Below are 25,290 nucleotides of genomic sequence, written 5' to 3'. Positions count from 1 at the left end.
CACGGCACTCACTCTAGCCTAGGCAACAGAGCGAGACTCTGTCTCAAAAAAAAAAAAAAAAAAAGTATTTTTTATGCATTAAGCTAAGTATGTGGTTTGCTAACCTGATGGGGAAGACAATCTCCAGACAGGAGCAGATGCTATTACTCCAGGCAAAAGTGGGCGTGTTACTGAATAGGAGGCAGAATGGTGGAGAAAGCCACTGCATCTTTCCCCAAAGATTAAAAAAATGGGTGTGTATGTGTGCAGAATATTGCCCCCTTCCACTCAAGAATCTCAAAGCACCTGGCTACTGGCTGCCTTCCAGATTTTATAAGAAAATGGCAGCAAAAAGAATGGCTTGCTCAGTCCTGGTCAGCAAACCCCCTCAGAACCAGGGCTGAGAATTCCCACGGCTTCTCGTTCTCAGGACTTCTAAGAGGTTCTTGCTTATAAAATGGCAAAGTTACGGTTTTAGTTTTATGAAACATAGTTAAAAAGTCAGAGATGCTCTTAGGAAGATGCTCTTTAAGAGAGGAGATGAACTCATTTCCCTTCCTAAAATCAAATACACTTGGCTTAAATAACTTAGGACTCTCTAAGGGGTCTTTAAAATCTTTTCTTTTTTGAGCTTTCCTTCTAACATTTTATTAGTATGTGGAATTTAGTCAGAGATGCCAGCTTGGGAAAATTGTTTTATAATACTCATGGCAGGGAAACCAAATCCCTTATCTCAATGAATAATATATCCTTTTGCAACATTCTATGAATCCTCTCCTCTCCCTTCCCTCTAACGGACACCAGGTGGGTACATCGGAACCCTCAATGTTGGGCTGCACCCCATGCCCTGGATACAATTCATCAGGGTAGTAACTCAGGTATATATTAATGGGTTTTTGAATTTCCATTTGATTCTGATGAACAGCCAAGCTAGAGGATCTCTCTCAAGGTTCTCAGCTTTATCTTTTTCCTTCCCTCTCAACACCTTTATACAAATGAAACAACCACATTAAGGAATCCTTGCGTATGTGTGTGTGTGAGAAGAGGCAGAAAAATCTCTAAATGTAGTCAGGGTTAACCCACGTTCTCAGCCTAATCTATGACCAAAGGGGGGCAGGAATCTCTATCCTAAATTCAGAGGGCTGCTGAGGTGGCAATGCTATTTAAGGAGTCATTTCCTGACACTGTCATTGGGAAGGAATGAGGCAGCTGCAGAGAGCTTCACCAAAATCCCACTGATGGAGAGGTAGTAAGAATAGAAACATAAGATGACTTGATGTGAGGAGAACAAAATACTGGATGGGCAGATGAGAAACAGAATTATCATCAGCCTCTTGCCACAAACAGAAAAAAAACACAAAACAAGAAGACACACTGACACGGTGTATTAAACAATTCCTCCCCACCTTCAGGGTATGTTTACACTGCAATAATGCAATTTTAGCAGCAGGAAACAAGAAGGAACATAGGAAGTATCCACCTCCCTCTCATTATGTTTTATCCACGTGCTCTCTCTTCCTAGGTAGCACCGATCTCCCCAGGTGCTGGGTGAGAGGACAAGGGGAAGAGTCTGTGCATGTCCACTTGCCCTCTGGCCTCTGGCAGTGCCTGAAGACCTCAGGAAGCATCCCTCCCTCGTTCCTATGGCAGACACTGGCGGAGGAAGGGCTGGCCACTGGGCCTGTTCTTGCTCTAGTACAACATCCTAGAAAAGCAGGGCCTGTCAAGGGAGAAAACATGGTCACCAAGCCCCAACTAGTGACTAGATTCTCCAGTTGACATTAAGCCTCCTAGTGACCTCCTTCAAACTCTACTGCTAAGCCTGTGTTCCTTCCAAGGCCTTGTCCTAATTGGCAATAAAGCAAGGAAAGAGATGAACACCAGCATTGCTGGTGAGGTGCTGCCCGTGCAGCCCCGTCCCTTCCTTGTCTGTCCAACCCCTGCAGCTACAGATGAGGTGTGGACACTGGGCACACAAACCTGCCACCGGCCCCTTAACCAGCTCTGGTTCCCCTACTGTGCACTGTCGCTGATGGGCACTAGGAAACACAAGCTTCAGATAACTTTGCATCCAGTTTATCCTGTGAGTCAGTAAGTGTTCCCGTGAGAGACGTTCTCAGCACTTATAAGAGTTGGTCAGGAGATGGGGGAATGGACTTCTTTTCCAGGAACCAGGGTCAAAGGCCAGCTCTTCCACCAGCCTGATCCCTAGAAACCCTAAATACTGTCTCAACACTCACTCTGCAGAGTTCAGCTAAGCAACATGCAGTCATAGCTCTTCAGAGACATTCAACTAAAAGGCAACATCTTAATTAGGCAGATATGTTCCAAGGACAAAAGCAAAACAGAAGGCATGAACCAGAGAGAAAAAGACAGAAAAGACACTGAATGGGAACAGGCAGAAGGGCAGGGCAGACCAGACAAAAGCAGGAAACCTGGGCCAAAACACAAAACACCAGTGGTCTCACCAGCTCAGGCCAGCACTCCACCTTCTCAATTCATTGCAGAAAAATTAGCCTGGAGCAAGGGGGGCGAGTAGGGAGCACAGTGTTTGGTAACAAAAATACAAAGTGTTGGGTGAGAAAATAGGAGACTAAGAGATGTCATTCTAATCAGCACGAAGTGACCAGGGTGATGACCAGCAAGATAGGAGGCACCTAGGGACCCTGTGAGGCACCAACTATGAAGCCAAGAATGTCTAACGGAGAATTCAGGGCCTGACCACCCGACACCTGCTTTGGCCTTCACCTGCCCTACATCTGCAGCAGAACCTCCGGCTCAGACAATGAGCAATAGAGAGTGTAGCCCAATTCATCTATTTCTTCAGGGGTAAGCTCTGCAAATAAGTTCACCTTGGGGTTTAGGGCACTGGGCAGGACTCCGGCCTCTAAGTAGCTGATGAGTCCCCTCAGGGCCTGCAGGAAACGGTCGGCCAGCATATCTGGAGACCAGTCAGCCTCCTCCTGGGCCAAGTGGAGGATGACATTGGTGAGCTGGCTGGCAGTGAGGTGGCCCAGAGCCGGACGAGACTTGCATATGGCCTTGAGGATCTTGAGGCATAGAGATCGGCAGCCTGAGTCGGCCTGGTCCAAAGCCCGCAGACGTGCCGTCTCGGCAGGACGCAGGCTCAGCCGCCACAGGTTGTCATACTGGGCTAGCCGGTGTGGTCTGGCCACCAAGACTGTGTCATCAAGGGTCACCGATGGCAAGAAGTCAATGACGAGATGCTTGTCACGCTCATACTGCACCTCTAGTGTCAGGGCCTCTGGGGATGGTGCTGGTCGGATCACATAGTCCAAGAGGGACCCGATGGCTGGCCAATTGATGGAGCCAGCCACTACCTTCTCAAATGTGTCTGCCACTGTCTTTGGGGAGAGGTAGCCCCCTACTACACATCGGTCCCAGTAACTGCTACCACGAGGAAAGTACTCCGGATTTTCACGACGAACCAGGAAGAAGCCAGGGATGTTCATGATGGTGTCCTCACCAGGGATGCAAGACCACAGGTTCTGCTCCAGCACAAGGGGCACAATCAGTTGAATGTGGTCAGCCGTCACCACCTGTTGGAGCAGAATTAAGAAGATTTTGAGGGGTTTACTCCGCTCAAGAGAAGTGCTTCCCAAACACAGGTCCTACCATCTTGCACTCCCCCAACAAGAACGGAAATTAAGAATTCTTTCATGGCACCGTATCAATCTACACAGAGTGAGAAAACTAGAGAGAGATGGGGATAAGAATATAACAGCTTCTTAAAAGTTGTTAAGTATGACTAAAAAATGAGAAAGGATTGAAGATGATACAGGAACAAAGAATAACAAGTATGGATCTCTAAATGCTACACACTTTGGAAACCAAGACCTTAGTCATTCTGGCAAGCCTGGGGCACCAATCTTCTGTCTCAATGACACTAGCGAGAAGCATGTGGTCAGTCCCCAACCTCTCCCTTCATAGGAACCACCGTGTTACCTGCAGGTCGTCATAGAGGCTGCCACTCAAGTACATGTCCCGAAGTGGCATGTCAGGCAACTTGGCCCGCAGGAAGCTCCGCAGCTCGGCACATATGTCCACAGCAGCTTGCTTGGCCCGAGCCTGCTCTCCAGCAGGGATGGCTGCCCGGTTCCGGTAGTAAGTAAGAAGTTTCTCCTGCAGGGACATGCGGAGTCGTGACTTCTTCAAGTCTACCTGGCCCTTCCTGGCCAATGGCTTGGGCCGGGGAGGGCAGAATGTATCTGCCAAGGCAAGAGAGAGAGGCACGTGAGCTCTTCCCATGCTTGCTCAGTCCACAGCTGCCTCAGCCCCCAAAGGAGAAGGGCTTGGCACAAAGGGCAAGTGCTGGCACAGTGCTGGCATGCATGTGCTCAAGAAATGTTTGCTGAATGCAGGAGTACTGAAAGTCCAGAGGAAGTCCCAGGAGGGTAAACAACAGCCGTTCTTACCTGTGTCAAAGGCCGAGGAGTCTGTGGGCAGGGTCTGAAGGGACCGGCTTAGGCCTGTTTTCATGTCCTTGTTCAGCAGTCGTGGGGAGCCCATCCAGTTTGGTTCTTCCCAGCTCCTCTTCCCTGAATGGCTCAGGCGGGTGGGGCTGGTCGGGGCACTGATTGCCCGGTCGTACATCTGTATAGCAGAGAGGACGCCGGACATATACCTGCCTGCCTTGCTCTACTTCCTTCCAATTCCCCTCCCCACACCCCAAAGCTTTGCCCTAGTAAGTTCAACTACTATTTTGTAATAATTTTGTTTTTATTCTAGATTATTGAATTTTTTGTTCCACGCAGAAAACCTCAGGAAATATAAGAAATAGATTAATCCATGATGTCACAACCCAGAGAGAACTGTTAATATTTGGTATAGTTTTCTAAAAATATATATTTATATAATTTGGATCACATTTTACACACACTTTTAAAACCTGATTTTTTCACTTACCTTCATTCTGATCACTCCCTCCCATCCCTACGAATGCATCAACATTTTCTAACTATACTATATTGTACCTATGAATATACCACAATATTGAACATGGATTCATTTATTTAACAAATAGTTACTGAGTGGCTACTACGTGCCGGGCATTGGTCTCGGTGCAAACCAAAGAGAACCAAATACCTGCCCTTGTGGCGTTTTCAGTCTGCTAGGGCTGTGGTCCCCAACCCCCGGGCTGCAGGCCAGTACTGGTCCATGGCCTGTTAGGAGACGCCTCGCATCACCGCCTGAGCTCGGCACCACCACCCCCCGCCACCCCCAACCCCAGTCAGTGGAAAAATTGTCTTCCATGGAAACGGTCCCCAAAAGGTTGGGGACTGCTATACTAGGGAGATACAGACATGATAAACAAGATAAATATCTAAAGTACACAGACAGAGATAAATGTGAAGAAAAAGTAGGAAAGGGAAATAGGAAGTATATGTGTGGTTGAGTGTTGCCATTTTAAACAAGGTAGTCAAGAAAAGATATTTTGGTTATTTGCAATTTTTTACTTGGTGGGATGAATTTATTTGTATCTCCAGTGATTTCTTTAGGGCAGAGTCCTAGAAGTAGATTTACTAAATCAACTTAAGGTCTCACCTAATAATGCCAAATTGCAAAGTTACACTTCCATTAGCACTATCAATGTCTTGTTCCAGGTGAGCTCCACTTTGCAGAGACTGCCTGACTACATCCCATCCCTGGCCCTGGCTGATCCACTTACCCGCTTAACCGCCAGCGTGGCGATGCCCAACATGGCCGCTCCACCCACCCCCAGCACCAGCCGGGCATTGGAAAGCACAAAGTCAATGGCTGTGCCAATGCCATTGTCATCCTTCTTGCCCTTGCGCTCACCAGCGCCTGCCATTGCTCACCTGAGAATGAAGACAGAACACAGCCATTATGACTTTGGGACCTCAAGAACTATCCCTCCCCCTTCCTCCCCTAGCAGGCCAATCCCCAACAGGTACAGGACACTCTGTGAGTTCCAGCAACCCAAATCCTCTTGCAGTGTGGTGCAGATCTGAATACTGCTCTAAACATTGCTAGTGTCGTCTACATCCGGTGTCCTCTACACCAGGAATCACGTAAGGAAAAACAAAGCGTCCCAGAATGGGAGGATATTGAGAGACAGGCTCACTGAGAGTATGTTCCAGTATAAATAACATTCTTTCTAATACCCTATCACAACTGGGGATTGTAGTTTCACATCTCATGCCCCTACCTCTATCTCCCCACCTCCCTCAAAAAAAAACAAATTATTCCTGACTGTACTTATTCTAGCAATTAAGTTAACTAAGAGTCACTGCCAAGGCCAAAAATATTTTTTCCCCAATTAGAGTTCACACCTCGGGGGACACTTTCCTTTTCTCCACCATGTACAGTCAATAGAAGCTTCAGCTTTAGGGACATAATGAGAGACTAGTTGGCCAAATGAAGTATGTTCCTACTTGAAATGCACAGAGCACGCAAGGCCAAGAAGAGTTAAACTTTGTATTTGCAGGCAGGGTCAGGCAAGAACATTAGCCATCCTCCCTCCAGGGGCCACTGAGACAGAGATGGGACATAATCAAACTCAGCTGTGGTAGAGAACCCAATCAGGAAAAAGGCAGGACACTACACATTTCTCTGCACATAAGTCTCCTGTTTTATCTTTTAAAAAGTAAAGAACCTTACTGCTGTATTTATAATAGGGAGAACCACTGGATGCAAGCGCTCGCTAAATGATCCATGACTGTTGCAGCAGGACTAGAACGGCACCTCCTCCCTCCAAGCAGAAGCCAGCAGGGGCCTCCACGGGCCATTTAGTCCTTGCCCCTTCCGATGACTGGTAAGAACAAAGTGGTGGTGTAGCATAATAGAAGAGAGCATGGGTTTGAGTTGGAATTCCTGAGATTAGCTACTTGCCTTATACCCTGACTTATTAGCTGGGTGACATCAAATGAGTTACTTAAGACCTCAGCTATAAAAAGAGGATAATGATCTATGCATGGCCCAAATCATAGGGTTATAGTGACGAAAAATGTCTAAAATACTGTGTATGAACACTTTATAAACTGTAAATATGCTGTACAAATATGGGCTATCACTAAATCTTTTAAGATTTCCATCCACAGGACAAAAGGTCAGCTTCCAGAAGGCAGGCAGCAATCTGGAATATCCTCTGAGTGACATTCCACCTGTTGATTTCTCACTCTGTTGCCCAGACTAGAGTGCCGTGGCATCATCATAGATCACTGCAACCTCAAAATCCTGGGCTCAAGTGATCCTCCTGCCTCAGCCTCCTGAGTAGCTGGGACTACAGGCACATGTCACCATGCCTGGCTAATTTATTTTTTGTAGAGACAGGGTCTTGCTCTGTTGCCCAGGCTGATCTCACAACTCCTGGCCTCAAACGATCCTCTTGCTTTGGCTTCCCAAAGTTCTAGGATTACAGGCATGAGCCGCTGCACCCAGCCACATTCCACCTTTTGAGACTAAGCTAAAGTGGTCTCATACTGATGCTATCCTGGGCTTGAGATCAAAACTATTAAGTTGAGCAGGCTTGTTAAAGGCTTTTCCTATGCTGGTGCGATATGCACCATGCCCCCCACCCCAGTGCAAGGACCAGGTGATATCATAGACCTGATGGCCTGGAAGAGGAGAGATCATCCACAAGCTCAACAAGACACTCAGTCCTTATTCTAAGTGTTAATTCAACTTGTTCCAGTTGAAACTGCTTCTCCATGGTATGTCCTCCACTCGTGTTCTGCTACGTTACTAGCTTGCGGCCTACTAGGAGGCAAGAACTGCACTTGGCAAGAGGGAGGGACCTGGCTCCTCAGGAGAATTGAGAGAGAACACTGTTTTCTGGAGGGCACAGAATTTCAGATCTGCAAGATGAAAAAACTTCTGGGATCTGTTACCCAACAATGTGGATGTACTTACTACTACTGAACTGTATACTTAACACATTGACTGCCACACTAGAAAAAAAATGTTTTCCTTGGGGTTAGTATTGTATTATGAAAATAGAACAAAAACTTCAAAAACAAAGCAATCCTTTCTAATTTAGTGAAAAATTTGTTATTTTTTTATTGTTTTCTGTGTGTGAGTTATATGCAACTTGAAAAATAGTTCACGCAGCTCTCAAGGTGAAGAGATGTGTGTTACATATGCTTCACGAGGCCCCGGACACAAAACTAATGAGTTAAATACAACTCGCATGGCAGTTAATGTATTAAAAATGGTTAAGATGGGCCGGACATAGTGTCTCACGCCTGTAATCCCACCACTCTGGGAGGCTGAGGCGGGAGGATTGCTGAAGGTCCAAAGTTCAAGACCAGCCTGAGCAAGAGTGAGACCCCATCTCTACTAAAAATAGAAAAAATTAGCCGGGCATCCTGGCAAGTGCCTATAGTCCCAGCTACTCTGGAGGCTGAGACAGGAGGATCGCTTGAGCTCAGGAGTTTGAGGTTGCTGTAAGCTAGGCTGACACCACAGCACTCTAGCCTGGGCAACAGAGCAAGACAGTCTCAAAAAAAAAAAAAAAAAAAAAAAAAAAACGTTAAAATGGCTAAAACAAAAAAACAGAGGCCAGGTGCAGCAGCTCATGCCTATAATCCTAGCACTGTGGAGCCGAGGCAGGAGGACTCCTTGAGACCAGGAGTTCAAGGCCAGCCTGAGCAACACAGGGAGAACTCTTCTCTACAAAAAATACAAAAATCAGCCAGGCATGGTGGTGCATACCTATAATCCCAGCTACCCACGAGGCTGAGACAGGAAGATGGCCTGAGCCCAGGAATTTGAGGCTGCAGTGAGCTATGATGACACCACTACACTCTAGCCAGGGCAACAGAGCAAGACCCTATCTCATAACTAGCTAGCTAACTAACTAAATAAGATTTTAAAAAATAAAAAAAATCAGCCAGGCATGGTGGCACACACCTGTAGTCCTAGCTACTTGGGAGGCTGAGGTGGGAGGATCCTTTGAGCCCAGAAGTTCAAGGCTACAATGAGCTAGGATTGTGCTACTGCACTCTAACGTGGGAGACAGTAGGATCCTGTCTCTAAAATAAATAAGACAAAGAAGGAACTACAGATCTGGAAGGCAGGACTGGGAAAGGAGAATGTGAGCTCTGCCAACATTTCAGGGAAGTTATTTAACCTGTCTCCTGAGATACAAAAATGGGAATAGAAATACCCATTACCTCAATATAGTAAGGATGATGAATAATGTAGGCCTTGTAGCTTCCTGGGATGACAGCACAAAATTATGAAAATTTTAACTTATCTTACTTAAAAAAGTCATAGGCTTTTTCATAAACATGTCTTGCTTGAGTACATATGAGAATAGCTAAAATATATTGAGTTTGTACTATGTGCTGGGCATTTTACACATATTAATTCCCTTAATCCTCAACAATCCCATGAGGTAATACTATTATCTTCAATTTACAGATGAAGAAACCAAGGCAGAAGTTAAGTAACTGGGTCCAAGGTCACTGTGCCGTAAGTTGTGTGGCCAGGATTTGAACCCGTAACTCATGCTGCTGGGGAGAACTAATCTATCGGGGTCCCAAGTAGCCTGCAACCCCACCTTGTTCACATCTCCTCTCTATTAACTGCTAGACCATAAGCTTCTTGGGGACATTTTGGCTCATTCATTGCTATATCCCCAAGGTGTGCAGTGTTTTATGCATAGTAAATATCTGTTGCATGAATGATATTTATTATTAACCCTACAGCATTTTGTTGGGTTTTTTTTAGGGGTGGTGATGGCAACATGTAGCCCAACTCACAGTCAAACAAAGAATAGGGATCAAAGATTTCAAGTAGCTCATTAACTCCCTTCTGGATCTATCCACACCCCCACCCCCACCCCCACCCCGTGCAGGCTCCATGGGCATCACCCCACCTCTGGCGCTGTACTGCCAAGGGCAGGTCTGCCAACCGTAAGTGGCTGAGAAGAACCAAAAGCCATTACATAAGGCTCCTCCTCCTGCTTTCCCTGTCCCAGGTCAAAACAGCACCTTCCACTCAGCTGGCAGGCCTTACACTGTGGTGTTGGCCTTTCTCCTCCTGCCTCAGCCAACTAGGCACCAAGTCCTGCTGTTGTACACACCGTATTTGTGTGTGGCTAACCCCACCACCTCAGTCCCTCAATCTCACCTGGCCAGATCTGCTGCCTCTAGCATCTCTCACCAGCGTATTCTCCACAGTGCCACCGGCATGCTCATCCAAGGCACAAAAGTAGCTATGTCCTTCCCTGCTTACAAAGCTGTGATGTTCTGCCCATAATCAGATACTACAATCTCCTTAAGTGGGATTCAGTGTCCTTCCAGACCTGGCCCAGCCTCAACTCCAGCCATTTGCCCTACAGGGGTGCCAGTCTAGCCACACCAGACTCAAGTTCCAGACTACAAAATGGAGTTTCTGCTTCCAGGCATTCACTTATTCTTGTTCCCCCTTGCCTGGCAAGCTTCTACTTCTCATTTGAGGCAGAACTCAAATGTCTTCTTTTCCATAGCCACCTGTGATCCCCTCCCATGACCCTACCCAAGGCAGAGTTAAGTCTTTGTCACCGTCTCCACAGCTATTTACACAATTCCCTAGTATAGAGCTGCTCGTGCTGAAATTAATTCCTGTTGATCTCCTCATTAGCTGAGTTCTTCGATGAACCATAACATTCATTCCTATCCCAGAGCTGACCAGAACGCCAAGGCTATGTAATGTCCTCTGGGAAGGTCGCTGAATTAAATATAATCATCATGTTACAGTGGGACTTTCTGATGACACTGGCATTGAGAGTAAACAGAGCCAACATACCACTCACCAAGTACCATTCCAAGTGCTGGGTGTGTACTGTCGTATTTAATTCTCATACTAACCTGAAGAGGTATTTCCCTCTTACAGATGAGGAAATGGAGGCCTGGAAGGTTCAGTGACTTGCCTCAAATCCCACAGCTATTATTAGCAGTGCCAGGATTTGAACCCAAGCACTTTAACTCTTAAGTCTGTATACTAGACTTGCTTTATAGACTGTTGTAACAGAATATAGCTATGTTTTAGCGAATGTAATCTGACCCACTCAAGAATAAGTTGGCTTGGAACTGAACTCTAATGGTTTTAATCAATGTGTTCTCTAACATTTTCACATGTAAAGTGTCCTATAATATAAAATAGTGACAGCAATTCTGTTCTGGTGGAGCTTGAAACTCAAGGCCTATTTTTTCTCAGTAAGAGAACTCACTTCTGTTAATATATCTGTATTTCCTCCATTGATTTCCTTTTTTAGAGAGAAGCCTCTCAAGTAGCTGGGACTACAGATGCTGCCACCACGCCAGCTCTCCATCGATTTCTAATGACTAAAGGAAGGACTCTGATTACCGAAAAGGAAGGTTCTGCCTTTCCTGGTCCCCTGCATCAGAAACAATGAAACCTATAGAAACAAGGGTCTACGTACCTGAGGCTTCTTAATGCATCTGTAAGGTGGGGATGGAAAAGAGGAGTGTCGGCAGAAGGCACCTCTGTCCTCCTTCCCTTGGAATTAAGGTAGGAGGGAAAATGAGAAGATCCTAAATAATCCCCCCTAGTTTGCTGTGGAGGAAGACCAGGCCCTTCTCCAGCTGCCTCTCCCGGGCCTCAGGATCCTCTAGCTTCTGATTTTTCCGGAACTCACGGCGGATGGAGGAAAGGTAGAAGTCTCGATCAGTGTAGCGAAGCTCTCGGCCCTGGCGTAACAGAGCCCGGTAGAGACTCAGCACCGCCTCTCGGCTCCAGGGGGCCATGGGGGACTTGCAGGCACTAGGCGTCACGCTATAAACAGACAGGGAGACACAGAAGCCTAGTATCAGAATTAATGACAGAAGGGCCTGCAGACTATGTAGGTCAGGGGTTCTTAATCCAAGTTTCAGAGACTCCCCCCAGGTCACACTAGGACTTAGTGGCAGGGCCAGAACTAGACCCCAGCCTTCAGACACCCCCTGCTGGGAAAGTACAGGTGATGATTCACCAGGGCTCATAAGATCATCAAAGCATCAGCTTGCTCATTTATAAAATGGAGATAACGATGACATTATGGTAACAGTACCTACCACACAGGGCGATTTTGAGAATCGTGTGTATAAAGCATCTATAGTAGAACTCTGCCACAAGGGGTGGTTTAGAGTGGTTGAAGAGAAGGACTCAGCTATACTTGAATCCTGGCACCACCATTTAGGAGCTGCATTACCTTGGGTAAGTTTCCTAACCTCTCTGTGCTTGTCTCAGTTCCTCTTCTGTAAAGTGAGAATAAATATCTTACTGCCACTGTCTTCCTTCCGGAACAATAAACGCTTATACAAGCACAGTGCGTTATCATTTATAAAATGCTTTGTTATCCATTATCACATTTGAACTAAGAACCTACGAAGTGGCCAGGGTTCATAATCATAGTGAACATTCGTTGAGGGCTTACTATGTGCCACATAATCTCATTCTATCAACAACCCCAGTGTCATCATTATTCTCACTTTAAGTGGAGAAAATGGAATCTCCCAGGGAGAAGTAACTTGTCCACAGGTGAACAACTGTAAAGGGGAGGGCTGGACTCCCAACCCCAACTCTGCCTGTCTCTACAATGACCGTTACCATTTGCTGGGGCCTTACCATGTGTACAGCACCCTGGGTGCTCCATGAACTTTCCCAGCACACTGTCTGGCACATAGCAGGGGCTCAAAAATATGTTGAATGATAGAATTTTCACAACGTCCCTATGCCGCAGAAGAGATCACCCTCATTTCAGAAATAAAGAAATGATACCGAATGGGGGAGGTATGTGACTAGAAAAAAAGATCTGGACTTTGGGCCCAAAGTCAGCTAGCCATGACCCTCTGGCCTTACTAACTTCCAGCGCGAGCTTGAGCAAGGTCCCATCCCTGTCCCTTTTTCCTTAACTGTTGAAGCGATCCCCTCGACCCTACGCGCCTCCCATAGTGGAAGAGATGTAGAAAATGCACGAGAGAAGTGCTTGATAAGATAGAAGGCAACTGTCACAGCGAGGGCTGTTACTACAAGGTCGCTTGGTGAGTGGGCGGCTGAGCCCTCACCAGTCCATACTTTCTGCCCCGCGAGGGGGCCGGGCCGAGCCGGGGTGCAGAGACCCAGAGGCTAGGGTAGGCCGCCTTGGGGACCTGGGAGGGCTCCAGAGGCTGGCGCGGGGCGAAAACGCCGACGGGCCTCCCAGGGGAATGCCCAGACTGGGCTGGGGCGAGACCCTGGGGGACAGGCCGGTAGCCTGGGCCACAGCCGGACGGGGGGCGCCGGCAGCAGCCCTGACAGGAAGCGCGGCAGCCCTCGACCGCCTGGGGCCGTCGCCGGTCCTCACTCCTTCCCTCACTCACCCGCGGGCGCGCGCGCTATCACTCCTCTGGACTCGGTTCTCGCCCGGCACCTCTCTCGGGGTCACCCATCAACATGGCCCCTTCACTTCCGGGACACGACCTTGCGCACAGAGCGGCGGAGGGGCTGAAGGGAGCTCGAGGGCGGGCGGAGGCGAAAGGACTTCCGGTCTTCTCCTCCGCGCTCTCTCTCGGGCCCCGCCCCCTCGCTCAGGGCTCCGCCCCACAACGCCGAGCCCCGCCTCCGTGTGTGATGTCAGCTAGGGCCAGGCCTGCCCCCGGAGACCCGCGGTGCTGTGGTCGCTCTGTAGGCGCCGCTGTGATCCGAGGGGGCAGAGGGTGAGAAAGCAGGAGGTGGCCTCGCCTTCCGACGAGGCTGCGCCGCCGGGCAGGCCTCCCAACTGCTGCCAGGCTTGTGGCCGGTTAGGGGGCCTGGCCAGCCCTTGCACTTTGTGCTGATCTCGGGCTGATCTGGGGTCCCAGGGTACCCGAGGGAATTCCGACACCACTGTTCAGAGCTCTTCCAAATCCAGTTTCTCAGATCGCCTTCTTTTCATCCTTCCCTGCTGTTCCCGCTCTCCAGGACCCTTGGCTCCTGGCAAACTCCTGCCCTTCCTTCAAGGTCTACCTCAAATGGATGCCCCCCTCGCCCCCGCCCAAGTCTTTTCCTGCCGCTCCTCGCCTCTCCTCTGACACACTTAGACGGACACACTGAGACGCCGTCCTTGGGCCCCGCAGAAATGTCTGCACGTCATTAACCCGTTCAACAACAAAACGTATTTCTTGGCGCCTGTTATTTGCCAGGCACTGTTCTTAGATTTATCTGTGTGCTTCTCTGTCTCTCACTAGATTTGAGGACAGAGACCATGTCTCTGTGGAATCCGTAAGCCACTCCCTCCAAGGGCCTCCCAGAGCTTGGCTCAGACCAGCCTAGGGCTGGGGCTTTGCAGTCTGGCCACCAGTTCCAGCCCTACCACTTGGGAGCAGCTGCCCTCTGGCAGTTTTGTAACCTCTCCCAGCCTCTGGGCTGTAGTGAGGATTAAAAGGTGGTATCTAGGCTGGCTCGGTGGCTCAAGCCCGTAATCCTAGCACTCTGGGAGGGTCACTTGAGGTCAGGAGTTGGAGACCAGCCTGAGCAAGAGCAAGAACCTTCTCTACCAAAAACAGAAAAATTAGCCTAAGCAAGAGAGAGACCCCGTCTCTACCAAAAAATAGAAAAAAATTAGCCGGGCTAGTCCCAGCTACTCGGAAGGCTGAAGCAGAAGGATTGTTTGAGCCCAGGAATTTGAGGTTGCAGTGAGCTGTGATGATGCCACTGCACTCTAACTAGGGTGACAGAGTGAGATCCTGTCTCAAAAAAAAAACAAACAAAGGTGGTATCTAACAGGAAGGGGTTGGGCAGTGGCCTGCCCATTCTTTTATTAATGCCACAGCTCCAGGTGGGTGCCTGTAATGTGCTAGGCACAGTGCTACAGGGAACACAGTGTTTGTCTTCTGGGGGCTGATAAGAGGTGATAGGGGCCAGGAGGACTAACTCCTTCCGGAGAGGATGGCAGTGTTGCAGGAGGGAGGGGTTACATTCTTTACTTGGATTGTTGCAGAAAGGCCTGTCTGATAAGGGGACAAGGATAGGGCAAGAACATTCCAGGGGAGTGTCCCAGGTCCACCCTCAGGTGGGCCCTTAAACCTGGCATGTTCTAGGAGCAGCAGGGAAGGGGCCGGTGCTTCTGGAGGTGAGGCCCTATCAGGGCCAGGGAAGGGGAGGGGAGACTGTGTGTGCAAGGGAGCCATGGCAGGTTTGGAGCAAAGGAGGAGTGGGACCTGACTCCGTTTTAACAGGATCAGTCTGGCTTGAGAATCACTGAAGGGAGCAAGGGTGAAGCAGGGAGAGCAATCAAGAGGCTGTCACAAAACCCCTGGGAAGAAAGGAGGGGGGCTCAGACCAGGGAGGTAACAGTGGAGGGGGAGATGTAGTCAGATCTGGGGTGCATTTGGAGGTAGAGCGGCTGGATTTGCAGATGTGGGGTTTGAGAAGGAAGGGTCAATGATGGCTGCTGGTTTCTGTCTCCGGCTCCCACCTGTTTGGGAGCATGTTCCAGGTTTCCCAGATCACTAGACAAAGGCTGGTTTCCAGGACGTGGGGAGTCCCAGCAGCGCTGGGGAGACTGAACTGCTGGGGCATCTGGGGAAGGCTTAGGACTTAGAAGCAATAGTGGCTGTGGACTCCAGGGCTGGCTTGGGAACAAGGACGAAGCTCAGCAAATATCTCCCTGCTGCCACTCACACTGAGGCAGCACCAACACCTGGAGTCACCTTCATTAAGCACCTGCTGCCAGACATTGGACTTGGTACTTTATAAATGTATTCTGTCTAATCCCAGCATCCCTGTTTGGTAGGCATCATTATCCCAATTTTATAGATGGAAAAACCAAGACAGAGATTTTGTAATCTCTCTGAGACACTGACGAGGCATCGGAGGAGTTCACAGTGGAACCCAAGTCCGCCTTACTCTGAAATGTGTGTTCTTGCCACTCTTTCAGACTGCCCTACTTTGCTTTTTTAAAGAAACGATTTGGTGACCCAAATACATCTAATTGGTGACATATCTAGCTGGCAGACCAGGTGACCTTTTCATATCTCTCCTGACCTTCCTATTCTATACAATATTATTTTTAGGAGGTAGGAACAGAGAGAGATCCTTTGGAGGGGTCTGCCCTTCAGATCAGCCCCCCCAGAATGCCTCTTGCTCTTGGGGGTCTTCTCTACTTCCAGACTGACAAGGCTCCTCCCTGCCCCCAGTGCTCCTGTGGCAATGGAGGGTGCATAGTGAGATGTCATCTGGCATCCAAAGGTATCCAAGGGGACTTTGTAGACCAGAGGCCCACAGCAGGGGGCACTCGCCCAAATCTCAGGGCTCCACCAGGTTTTGCAGGACAAGAGGCATTCTGGGCTGTCTTGGATTAATGCTGCAGGGTTGCCATAACCCCCTGCTGTCACATCTGGATGATGGCAACAGCCTCTTGTGAGGCTGGAGGGTGAGAGGGGAGCACGTGTTCACCTAGAACAGTGACCCACACATAGTAGGCATTTAATTGTTGAAAGGATGAATGAACATTTTCCAGAAAGACAGAGTTATGGTTTCACCTGTGTCAGGGTGGCCAAGTCTGACTAATTTGGGAGGGGCCTACGGGTTGGCGGTGAGCGTGGTGCAAGGGAATTAAGCCGTGGTTTCCTGGTCTGTGAGTTGGAGACGAGGACCACAGGACTACCCTGGAGGGCTGCCGAAGGTTAGACAAGAGAGGAGGGCGTGTAGGCATGGCAGCGGCAGTGAGGGTGCCTGGCTTTATTATCAAATGTTGCCGATCTCGCTTATGCAGGGTCGGTGGGAATATAGGCCCCCACGCAGACTTTGGAAGCCCAGACCCGGGGCAGGACCTTGGGGGAGTCTCAGGCTGCCAAGGATCTGGGCCCCAGGGGGCTGAGGCGGGATGCTGGGACAAAAACCAACAAAACATTTTTGCCAACTGACCCATGGCCACCAACACTGTTGTTGCCAATGTGTTAACCAAATAATCACTCATTCAGCAGTTCCTGAGCACCTAGTAGGAACCGGACTAGAGGCAGGAATGTAGAAATAAGGTGTGCACTTCCTGTCCCCATACACGAGCAGGTGCTGTGGACGTGCAGAAGAGCCTGGCAGCGCAGAAGCTGGGGGTGGGCACCGACTGAGCAGAGCACAGGGTGGGAAGACGGGGTGGGACATCAGCTCGGACAGGGAGCAGCCTGGGTCTTGGATACCTGCCTGGCCTGAGGCTGCCCTGAGGGGAGGGGACAGCCAGCAAGGCCTGCTGCAGGCTGTCCCATCTGCACCACTGGTCTGCAATCAGCCTTGGATTTAAACTCAGCCTGACAACTAGGCGACTTCAGCAAGGTTCTCAATGTCCCTAGGCCTTGATTTCCATGCCCATATGCAGGTAATTAGACCTTGAGATTGGCTCATGCTAACTAAGGTGGAGGCAGGTCACATGGGCTGTTTGCAGTGAGAATCCTCAGTGTCCCTGGGGTCTTAGGGAGTTTCCCCGGGCTGGTGCGGGGGGCAAGAGAGATCCAGGCAGAAGACAGGATTAGGGCCCAGTGGAGAACTCAAGGACTGCAGCCCAGAGAATTCAGGAAAGAGAGGCACATGGGGACACTGAAGAGGAAGGCAGGGGCCGAGCGGCCGGTCCCCGCAGGCCACCACCAGGAATCTGGCCCTGCTCCTGACAGCAGTGGGAAGTCCAGGCCACGATCAGACTCACATCGGGGAAGGGTCAGCCTGGCTGCTTTGTGGGGACCCGACTGGTGGGCCAAGACCTGCTGGGGATCAGTCCCCAGGCCACTGAGGTGCTCACTTGAGACTTTCATCAGCCAGGAGCCAGAGTTAACACTTAGGAAGCTCTTCCTGTGTGCCAGTGCTTATGCGCACCAACCCCCCGTCCTCAGCACAGGTCTGTAGGAGAAGAACTGGCATTGCGAGCGGGAAGATGCCATGTCAAGACGCACACGGAGGCACAGAGGGTGAATGCCATTCGATGCTGGAGGCGGAAATGAGAGTGATGCATCTGGAACTAAGGAACTCCAAGGATTGCTGGTGACCCCCTGAAGCTAGGAAGAAGCAAAGAAAGGCTGGAGCCTTCAGAGAGAGCATGGCCCTGCTGATGCCTTGATCTTGGATTTCTAACCTCCAGAACTGCAAGAGACTAAATTTCTGTTGTTTTAAGCCAAAAAATAAAAACTGTCATTGCCCCAGTGATGTCCAAGGAAATGGGATCCTAAAGAGCCCTCAGTGGCAGGACTAGGGTCTGAACTCAGGTCTGGAGCTCTGAACCATCCACGGGACAAATGAAGTCACGCAGGACCAGGGTGGAAAAAGAGGACAAGGCTTGGGGTGTGGCCTGGGGATACCACAATCTAAGGGGGCGGGGAGCAAAGGACACTGGGCAGGAACCCGTCAGACAACTGGGTTTCTCCTGGTGTCTTGGAGGCCTGGGAGGGGAGGAGGGAGCGGCCACAAAGGAAGGAGGGCGTGGTCACAAGGCCAGTGCCCCAACGGATACCATCTGTCCTTCCTGGTGTAGGAGCCGGTCCAGCGGGGGGTGGGGGCCGAAGCCCGGGGGCTGAGGAGTAGATGGGAAGTAAAAGGGAGCGGGGATTTTGCAGGATGAAAGGAGCTACAGGGAACAAAAGCCAATTGTAAGTGTTGAGTCTGGGTTGGTTGGTTCAGGGACTGGCTGGTACTTATTCTAGCCTTGATGGGGGAGGGACAAGGGGCCAGAAGAGGGAGAGAAGTTGAAAAAGCCAGAGAGAAGGAGCCGTGAGTGGGGTGTCACAGAGGAGCGTGAGAGAGCAGGCCAGGTGCTCCTTACCTGCACGGGGGCAGCTGAAGGGCAGCCCAGGCCTCCCGACAATGGGGCAGAGAAGTCTTGTCTCACCAGTCTCATTCCCTTGACTTTGCCCAACTCGGTCCAGCCCGCCCCTGCCTCCCCACCCCCTCCCAGGGGACCACCCAGGCTGATGGGGGAATGGAGGAGTTGGCTGTAACCAGATCAGCAAAGCTCTGGGCTGTGAGCCAGCCAGGAATCTGGAAATCACTGTCAAACAGAGCCGCCTGGCTCCTAATGGTGTTTGCTGTCATCGGGTGTCACCAGAATAGAACCTGATATCCCTGGACAGGACAGAGGGTCCCCTGTTCACCTGTGAAATCTCTGCTGCCCACATTGTGCCAGGCAGTGTTGAAAAGGGCAAAGGAATGTAAGCTTGTTCACCGAACACCCCCCTTTGCGGGGGGAGTGCCTGCCTTTGAGTGGGCTATTCCAGTCCGAGGGGACGAGACAAGGTAGCATGAGAGGGTAGCAGGGACCCCACGCAGCAAGAGTCAGGGGCCGCTGCTGGTGGAGGCGCAGGGTCTAAGCCCAGCCCCCAGCTCCTCCCTCTCCCACCTGTGCCACGTCTGTGAGTCTCGGGACTCAGGAGAAGGTTCGGAAGACAGTACCGTGCTCAGCCTGGAACAATTGCTCAATGGATGGTAGTTGGATTTCCTTTACATACTTTATCCAGCTGACTTCCCACTACAGTCCTCTGAGCGCTGAGTATCAATGTACCCATTTTACAGACCAGGTGGCGCCACCCAGGCTGATTATAGCCTCTGTCTCCTCGAGGGGCAAACTGGAGGCCTGCATGCAGGACTGGACCAAGAAGTGCTCTGCTTACTCCACACAGAGCTTTGTAAGACCCAGAAAATGATCAAAGGCGGCTTTCCAGGTTCATGTAGATAATCACAAGATCTGGCAGCCCTGGGCCCCCTGGCAGCCCTGGGCCCCCCACCTTGCTGAGGAGCAGCCTCCACCGTGGACAGAGTGTGAGCTCCCAGCTCACCCCGCCACCTGTCACGCCCTGTGGTCTCCTCCGTGGGTGCTCGCTTGTTTATATCACCCACTGAGCGGCTGTGGCCTGCTGAGTCTGCCAGGGCCTCGCCAGGGTTTCCTTCCACGCTGGCAGGAAAAGGGATCGGACAGCAGCCCGACTGCCCGCCTGCCTTTCGGCGAGTACGCGCTCTGACTCGGCTTCCCAGCTCCAGACACAAAGCAATGAATCTTAAAATAAGGACTGGCCGAATTTTTCCTTCAAAAAGAGTCTATTCCTTTGGTGTACTCACCTGGAATTCACTCTGATATAAGGAGTGCGGTAGGGATTATAATTAGTCTTTTCTCTAAATGGCTGTCAGACATTTATGAAATATTAGAATATCATGACTGCTTAGACTTTGCTGATTCCTGAGTCGGGGTGGCCTCTCCCAAGCACAGCTCCGGTAGGGCTACTTTGAGTTCGTGGATCAGAGCTCCACTCAGGCTGCTCAGGTGGGGTTTGTCCCAAGGAGCTCTCTAGCAGCCGCTTCTGCTTGCACCTGCTCCATCCCCCGTCTCCAGACAGCTTCCTCTGCTTCCTCCCATTGGCCCTGCTCCCCTCTTCAAACCACCATGCCCTGGGCAGTGCTACCTGCACTGCAGGTGCAGTGGCTGCCTTGGGTCAGCTGTCTACTCCAGTCCAAGGGGATGAGACAAGGTAGCACGAAAGGGTAGCAGGGACTCCCTGGAAGGTCTATCAGGAGCTTTGACTTGGCACTGTAGTGATGGGGAGCTATAGACTATTTTAAAGTTGGGGGAGGTGATAGAATCAGATCTAGAACGCAGAGGCAGGGCCGCTGGACATGGTGGTTCATGTTACACACTGCACAAGAGTACCACATCCAGGGAGCACCTTTCACATCAGAGACCTTGTAGAAGTGTACGTTTCTTGTGACATTTCTTTGGCAGTAGGCAGTGTATCGGTCTAACAAAATCAGTATATTATGGCAATTTTTCAGTAGATGGAAGTAAAATGTTTGGAGGAAGGGATGCCTTTCCAGATTGCACAGAGGCCCATCGGGGCTGCTATTGGCCCTGTGTGGAGAATGGGTTGGTCAAGCCTGAGGGAGGGAGAAGGGAAAGCATGGGATGATTGCTGCGTCCCCAGCTCAGGGCCCTGGGAGGATGCAGCAGCAGGGACTGAGGTGAAATATATTCCAGAGGAAGAACAGAATCTTGGAAAGACCCTGAGTGTGATTTAGGTGTGACGCGTTGTGATGTTTGTACATGCTCTTGGTCCTGTGACTCCCAGAACTTGACTTCCTAGTGCCCTCGCGCTTAGCTGCTGGCAGAACAGCCTTTCCTTCCTGGGGTGGCTCAGCGATCCCACCAGCCTGCTGAAGGCTGGAAAACAGCGAGACGCCTCTCCAAACCCATCCGGCTCCACGACGGAAAAAACCACACTCATGGTCATCTCATTCAGATCATCGGAGGAAGAAAGTCTGCCTGGTCAGAGGAGTGGGGAGCAGCCTGAGGCCCCTCTTATCTGACCAGCGAGGCAAAACCTGCAACCATCCCTGCACTGTGAGCAGTGACGTCTAAGGGTGTTGACAACGCTACCTGGCAAAGCCTCCCACTGACACATGCTTTGGTGGCCTCTGTCCTCAGGGAGGCAGATGGGGACAAGTGAATCCCAACAAAAGGGGATGACTGCCCGGGATCTGCAAGGGTGCAGGGGTCCTTGGGGCTGACTGGGGACAAGCCAGTGGGGCAGATATCGACAGGTACTCCTGATAATAATGGGAGTTAGGAGCCTGGGAGACAGGTCACCAACCCCAACCCTAACCCTTAACCCTAACCCCTAACCCCAACCCCAACGCCAACCCCAACCCCAAGGTCATCAAGGAAGGGTGAGCTATGATGGGTACGTCACATCAGTACATTCAGTGCGGATTTAGTAACTGTTGTCGGGCCCTGGCCAGGGTGGAGGAAGACATGCCCACTCCCGTTGTGGAGGGAAGACAAGTGTTCCAGAGCTGCCCTCCATTAGTGATCATGCTCAAGGCTCAGCCACCTCCTGTGCAGGCTCTGGGACCTTCGTTTCGTCATCTGAAAAGGGAGAGAAGAGGACATGCCCTTTCCTTCTGCATGCCTCCAGCACTTTAGTGTTCCCCTAGCCCTGCCTGTTTCATTTTGTGTTATTTCCTAGGTTTGGTTTTCTTTCATATTTATAGAGTTCTACGGTTCTAATTTTTTTTTTTTCTTTTTGAGACAGGGTTTCTCTGTCGCCCAGGCTGGAGTGCAGTGGCTGGATCATAGCTCATTGCAACCTTGAACTCCTGGGCTCAAGCGATCCTCCTGCCTCAGCTTCCCAAGTAGCTGGGACTACAGGTGCAGCCACGCCCAGCTAATTTTTCTATTTTTTGTAGAGATGGGGTCTCACTCTGTTGCTCAGGTTGGTCTCAAATGCCTGGCCTCAAGCGCTCCTCCTGCCTTGGCCTTCCAAAGCACTGGGATTACAGGTGTGAGCCACTGTGCCCGGCTACGTGATTCTAAGTTTTATATGTTTGCTTTTCCATTGTGTGCTATGAAGAAAGGCAGGAGAAGCAAGCCCGCCCGCCGAAAGGCGCGGGTTGCTGACCGCCTCGCGCCCCCACTAGGAGGCAGTGCAGCACAAGGGGAGGGGTTCGGAGCCATGGTCCTGAATCCCGGTGAGGAGCCGTGCGCCTTTGAGCAGCTCATGGCGTTGATCTCCCTAAATCCTGGTTCCTCACCTCCAATCTCACAGGAGGGGGAATGGAAGGGCCCCTTGCAGATATCACCCAGCTCCCCAGGAGAAAAGCTGACACTGCAGTGACACTAGCAGCTGCCTCACGGGATTACATGAGGATATGTGTGCAAAGTGCCGGCTGCGGACACGCTAGGCGCTCGGCAGCTGTCTGCTCCCCACTCCGGTGATTTTGCACCCCGGGGACTATTTAGCAGTGTCTGGAGACATTTCTGGGTGTCACACTTCGGGGGCGTGGGTGCTACTGGCAGCATCTAGTGGCTAGAGGCCAGGGATGCTGTTAAACACCCTAAGTGCATAGGGCAGACCCACAACAAAGAGTGACCTGGCCCACGGTGTCAGTAGTGCCCAGGTCGGCGAACTCCTTCCGCTCTCAAGTGATCTTGATCTCCTACCGGGAAGAAAATGCATCTTGCTCGTTTCTATGTCTTCCTCAGGGCCTGCCACATGGCAACAGTCAGAAATTGAGCGCAGGATGGAGTTGAAAGGCCAGTGGCCACAAAGGGGGTGACACGGGATGGTTGCTGGGACTGGGGGGTATCAGAACCAGAGGGACAAATTGCCACAGAGTGAGTGTCGTGTGTCTAACTACTCGTACACTGGTGTGGGGACTTCCTGATAGTGGAAGCGATTTGCAGAAACAAAAATCCTTCCTAAGCATCCCGTTGGGGTTGCTTTAAGTGCTAGAGATGAAGCTGGCCCTTTAGGAGATTCATAGGACCGAGCGCCCTCTTCTGAGCCCCTGCCCGGGGAGTGGTCACGATAAACTGGAACCGCTGAGTTAGCAAATTCTCTGCCTCTGCAAACCTCAGGACGGTGATGTCTTCTTCCTCCCACCCCCAACCTGGGCCCTAGGCCTTGGCCACTGTTTGTAGAACCAAATGGCTGTTAACAGGAAAAAACTCAAACTCTGTAAAATAATTGAAAGAGGTTTTTTCTGAACCGAATATGAATGACCACTGGTCCGGGGACATATCTCAAGAGGTCCTGAGGTGCCCAAGATGCCAGAGGTCGTTGGCTGCAGTTTGGTTTTACACATTTTAGGGAGACAGGTATTGCAGGCAAAATCATGAATCAGTACATGGAAGATATACATTTGTTTGGCCCGAAAAGGTGGGACATCTCAAAGTAGGGGCTTACGTACTGTAGGTGGGTTCAGAGATAGTTTGATTTGTAATTGGTTAAAGAAATAAAGCTTTGTCTAAAGACCTGGAGTCAGTAGAAAGGCAAATTTGAGTTAAGATAAGGGGGTCTGCTAATCAGGATGGGCTGGAGGTTTCATTACAGCACGGAGGCTGCTCCTGTGTGATACTCTACAGCAGAGGCAAGTCTGGGCCAGGTTGGGCCATAAACTGGCGGGGTGGGGGGCACCCAGTCCTGTGGGCAAGGCCTGGCAGAGGAGGAAGCGTGGGCCATAGAACACCTAGTGTCTTCAGGCGGGCAGGTAGGTTGTACGTTACAGAAGCCCAGCCTGGAGGCTGGCGGATTGGGGCATTCGGGAGCAGAGTAGCAGGGAAGTCTGGGCGCTAGGCAGCATGGGAGACAGCCCTGGGTTCAAATCCCAGCACCTCCACTCATTAGCCGTGTTCATATTTTTGGTCATCCATCCCACAAATAGCTATCAGATGAAATCAGGTGTGTTCAGGGTGGTATGACCATAGACAACAAATAGCTGTCAAGCGGTGCCAGGAGCTGTTTTGCTCCCAAGTGGGAGACAGATACGAAAGTGGGCAGTTAGACGACGTGCGGGAAGGGCAATACTGGAGACACTGGAGGCCTACTGGGATCCCAGAGGATCAGCACCCAAGCGCTGTGGGGAGGATGGGGGCGTGTCCAGCAGGGCTCCTGCCTCCTGGGGAACCTGCCACCTGAGCGGAGCCTTAGAGAGAGTGAGAGATAGGTGCAAAATGTTCCAGGCCGAGGGAACACAGCGCAAACGAATTCACCGAGGAAAGTTTACATTAGATAAATTAGAATGCTTTGGGTTGTAAACAGCGGAAAACCCAACCCAAAGTGTCTTTAACCAAAAGGAACTTATGGGGTCATAAATTTTTAAGGGAAGCTGAGTTCCATTTTGGCCCTATGGTATCTGAGGTGACCTTGACACCTTGGGGGGGCTCGTCCATCAGGCAGCCAGATCCCCAGGCTGGGTGCTCAGGAGGGAGGACTCCCAGGAGGGGTGGAGCCAGCCCCACCTTCGTGAGCGCTGGGAACTGCAGGCCGAGTGGTGGGCCCAGGACCAAGCCCTGGCAAGCCTTATCAAAGGGGCGCAGGGGGAGAAAGGAACCCAGGAAGACAACCAGGAAGGAATGTCTTAGAGCGAGGAGGAAGAGGACAGCCATGAGAAAAACAAGTCACAGAGGCTGAGGGAGGAAGTCTCAAGAAAGGCTGCAGGACCTGCATGTCACATGCACCAGCGGGTGAGGATGGGCCACCATGGCTGTTGCTCACACTCATGGAGCTGTCACCACACTCCAGGCTCTGAGCCTCCTTGCCAGCACCTCTGGTCGGCCCTGTGAAGATGCCCATGTTCCAGATGAGGACCCAGGAAAGGGAGGTGACTAAGGGCTGATGGCTGATGAAAGGCCTATTGGAGACAGCTGAAGTTGTGGCAAGAGTGAGATCTGGGACCCAGAGTTCTTTTGGGGAACCACCCTCCCTCCTCCTCAGCCAGTATAGATTGGACTTTGATTGATCTAAGCTAATCAGCAGACTCCGTCCAAACTCTCCAGTCTCAGTGGTCCCTTCCGGGATACTAACATGACCTAATTCAAATCAGTGACATCTAGGCCCAGGGCATTTAGGGAGAGGAGCT

General features: G+C 50.8%; 2 protein-coding genes across 3 annotated transcripts; both read right to left on the bottom strand.

The window, feature by feature from the left end:
- Positions 1–1,349: 1,349 nt before the first annotated feature.
- On the bottom strand, positions 1,350–11,453 carry MIEF1 (mitochondrial elongation factor 1). 2 transcript variants are annotated; one of them, XM_069489752.1, is made up of 6 exons: positions 11,390–11,453; positions 5,669–5,819; positions 4,416–4,593; positions 3,946–4,208; positions 2,832–3,539; positions 1,350–1,825 (listed from the first exon to the last, which is right to left on the bottom strand). In XM_069489752.1, exons 2-6 carry the CDS (start codon positions 5,810–5,812, stop codon positions 1,796–1,798), a joined length of 1,323 nt encoding a protein of 440 aa, XP_069345853.1. In that variant the 5' UTR covers positions 5,813–5,819; positions 11,390–11,453; the 3' UTR covers positions 1,350–1,795. The 2 variants fall into 2 exon arrangements, with proteins under 2 accessions (XP_069345853.1, XP_069345852.1); XM_069489751.1 differs by having other exon boundaries at positions 1,350–3,539.
- A 47-nt stretch (positions 11,454–11,500) lies between these two features.
- MIURF (mitochondrial elongation factor 1 upstream open reading frame) lies at positions 11,501–13,442 on the bottom strand. The gene is made up of 2 exons (XM_069489753.1): positions 13,308–13,442; positions 11,501–11,742 (listed from the first exon to the last, which is right to left on the bottom strand). The coding sequence occupies exon 2, from the start codon at positions 11,712–11,714 to the stop codon at positions 11,502–11,504; it is 213 nt and encodes a 70-aa protein (XP_069345854.1). The 5' UTR covers positions 11,715–11,742; positions 13,308–13,442; the 3' UTR covers position 11,501.
- Between the last annotated feature and the right edge of the window lie 11,848 nt (positions 13,443–25,290).

The sequence above is a fragment of the Eulemur rufifrons genome, chromosome 16, assembly GCF_041146395.1.
Source record: "Eulemur rufifrons isolate Redbay chromosome 16, OSU_ERuf_1, whole genome shotgun sequence".
NCBI lineage: Eukaryota > Metazoa > Chordata > Mammalia > Primates > Lemuridae > Eulemur > Eulemur rufifrons.
The sequence above is the reverse complement of the archived record's forward strand: the minus strand, read 5'-3'. Positions and strand labels throughout refer to the sequence as shown.

Excerpts from the sequence above, each read along its gene's own strand:
- MIURF (XM_069489753.1), bottom strand. The coding sequence starts at position 11,714 with ATGGCCCCCTGGAGCCGAGAGGCGGTGCTGAGTCTCTACCGGGCTCTG.
- MIEF1 (XM_069489751.1), bottom strand. The coding sequence starts at position 5,812 with ATGGCAGGCGCTGGTGAGCGCAAGGGCAAGAAGGATGACAATGGCATT. Across the intron at positions 4,594-5,668 it reads CCACGCTGGCGGTTAAGCGG|ATGTACGACCGGGCAATCAG; the intron begins GTAAGTGGATCA and ends TCTGCTATACAG. Across the intron at positions 4,209-4,415 it reads CTCCTCGGCCTTTGACACAG|ATACATTCTGCCCTCCCCGG; the intron begins GTAAGAACGGCT and ends TTGCCTTGGCAG.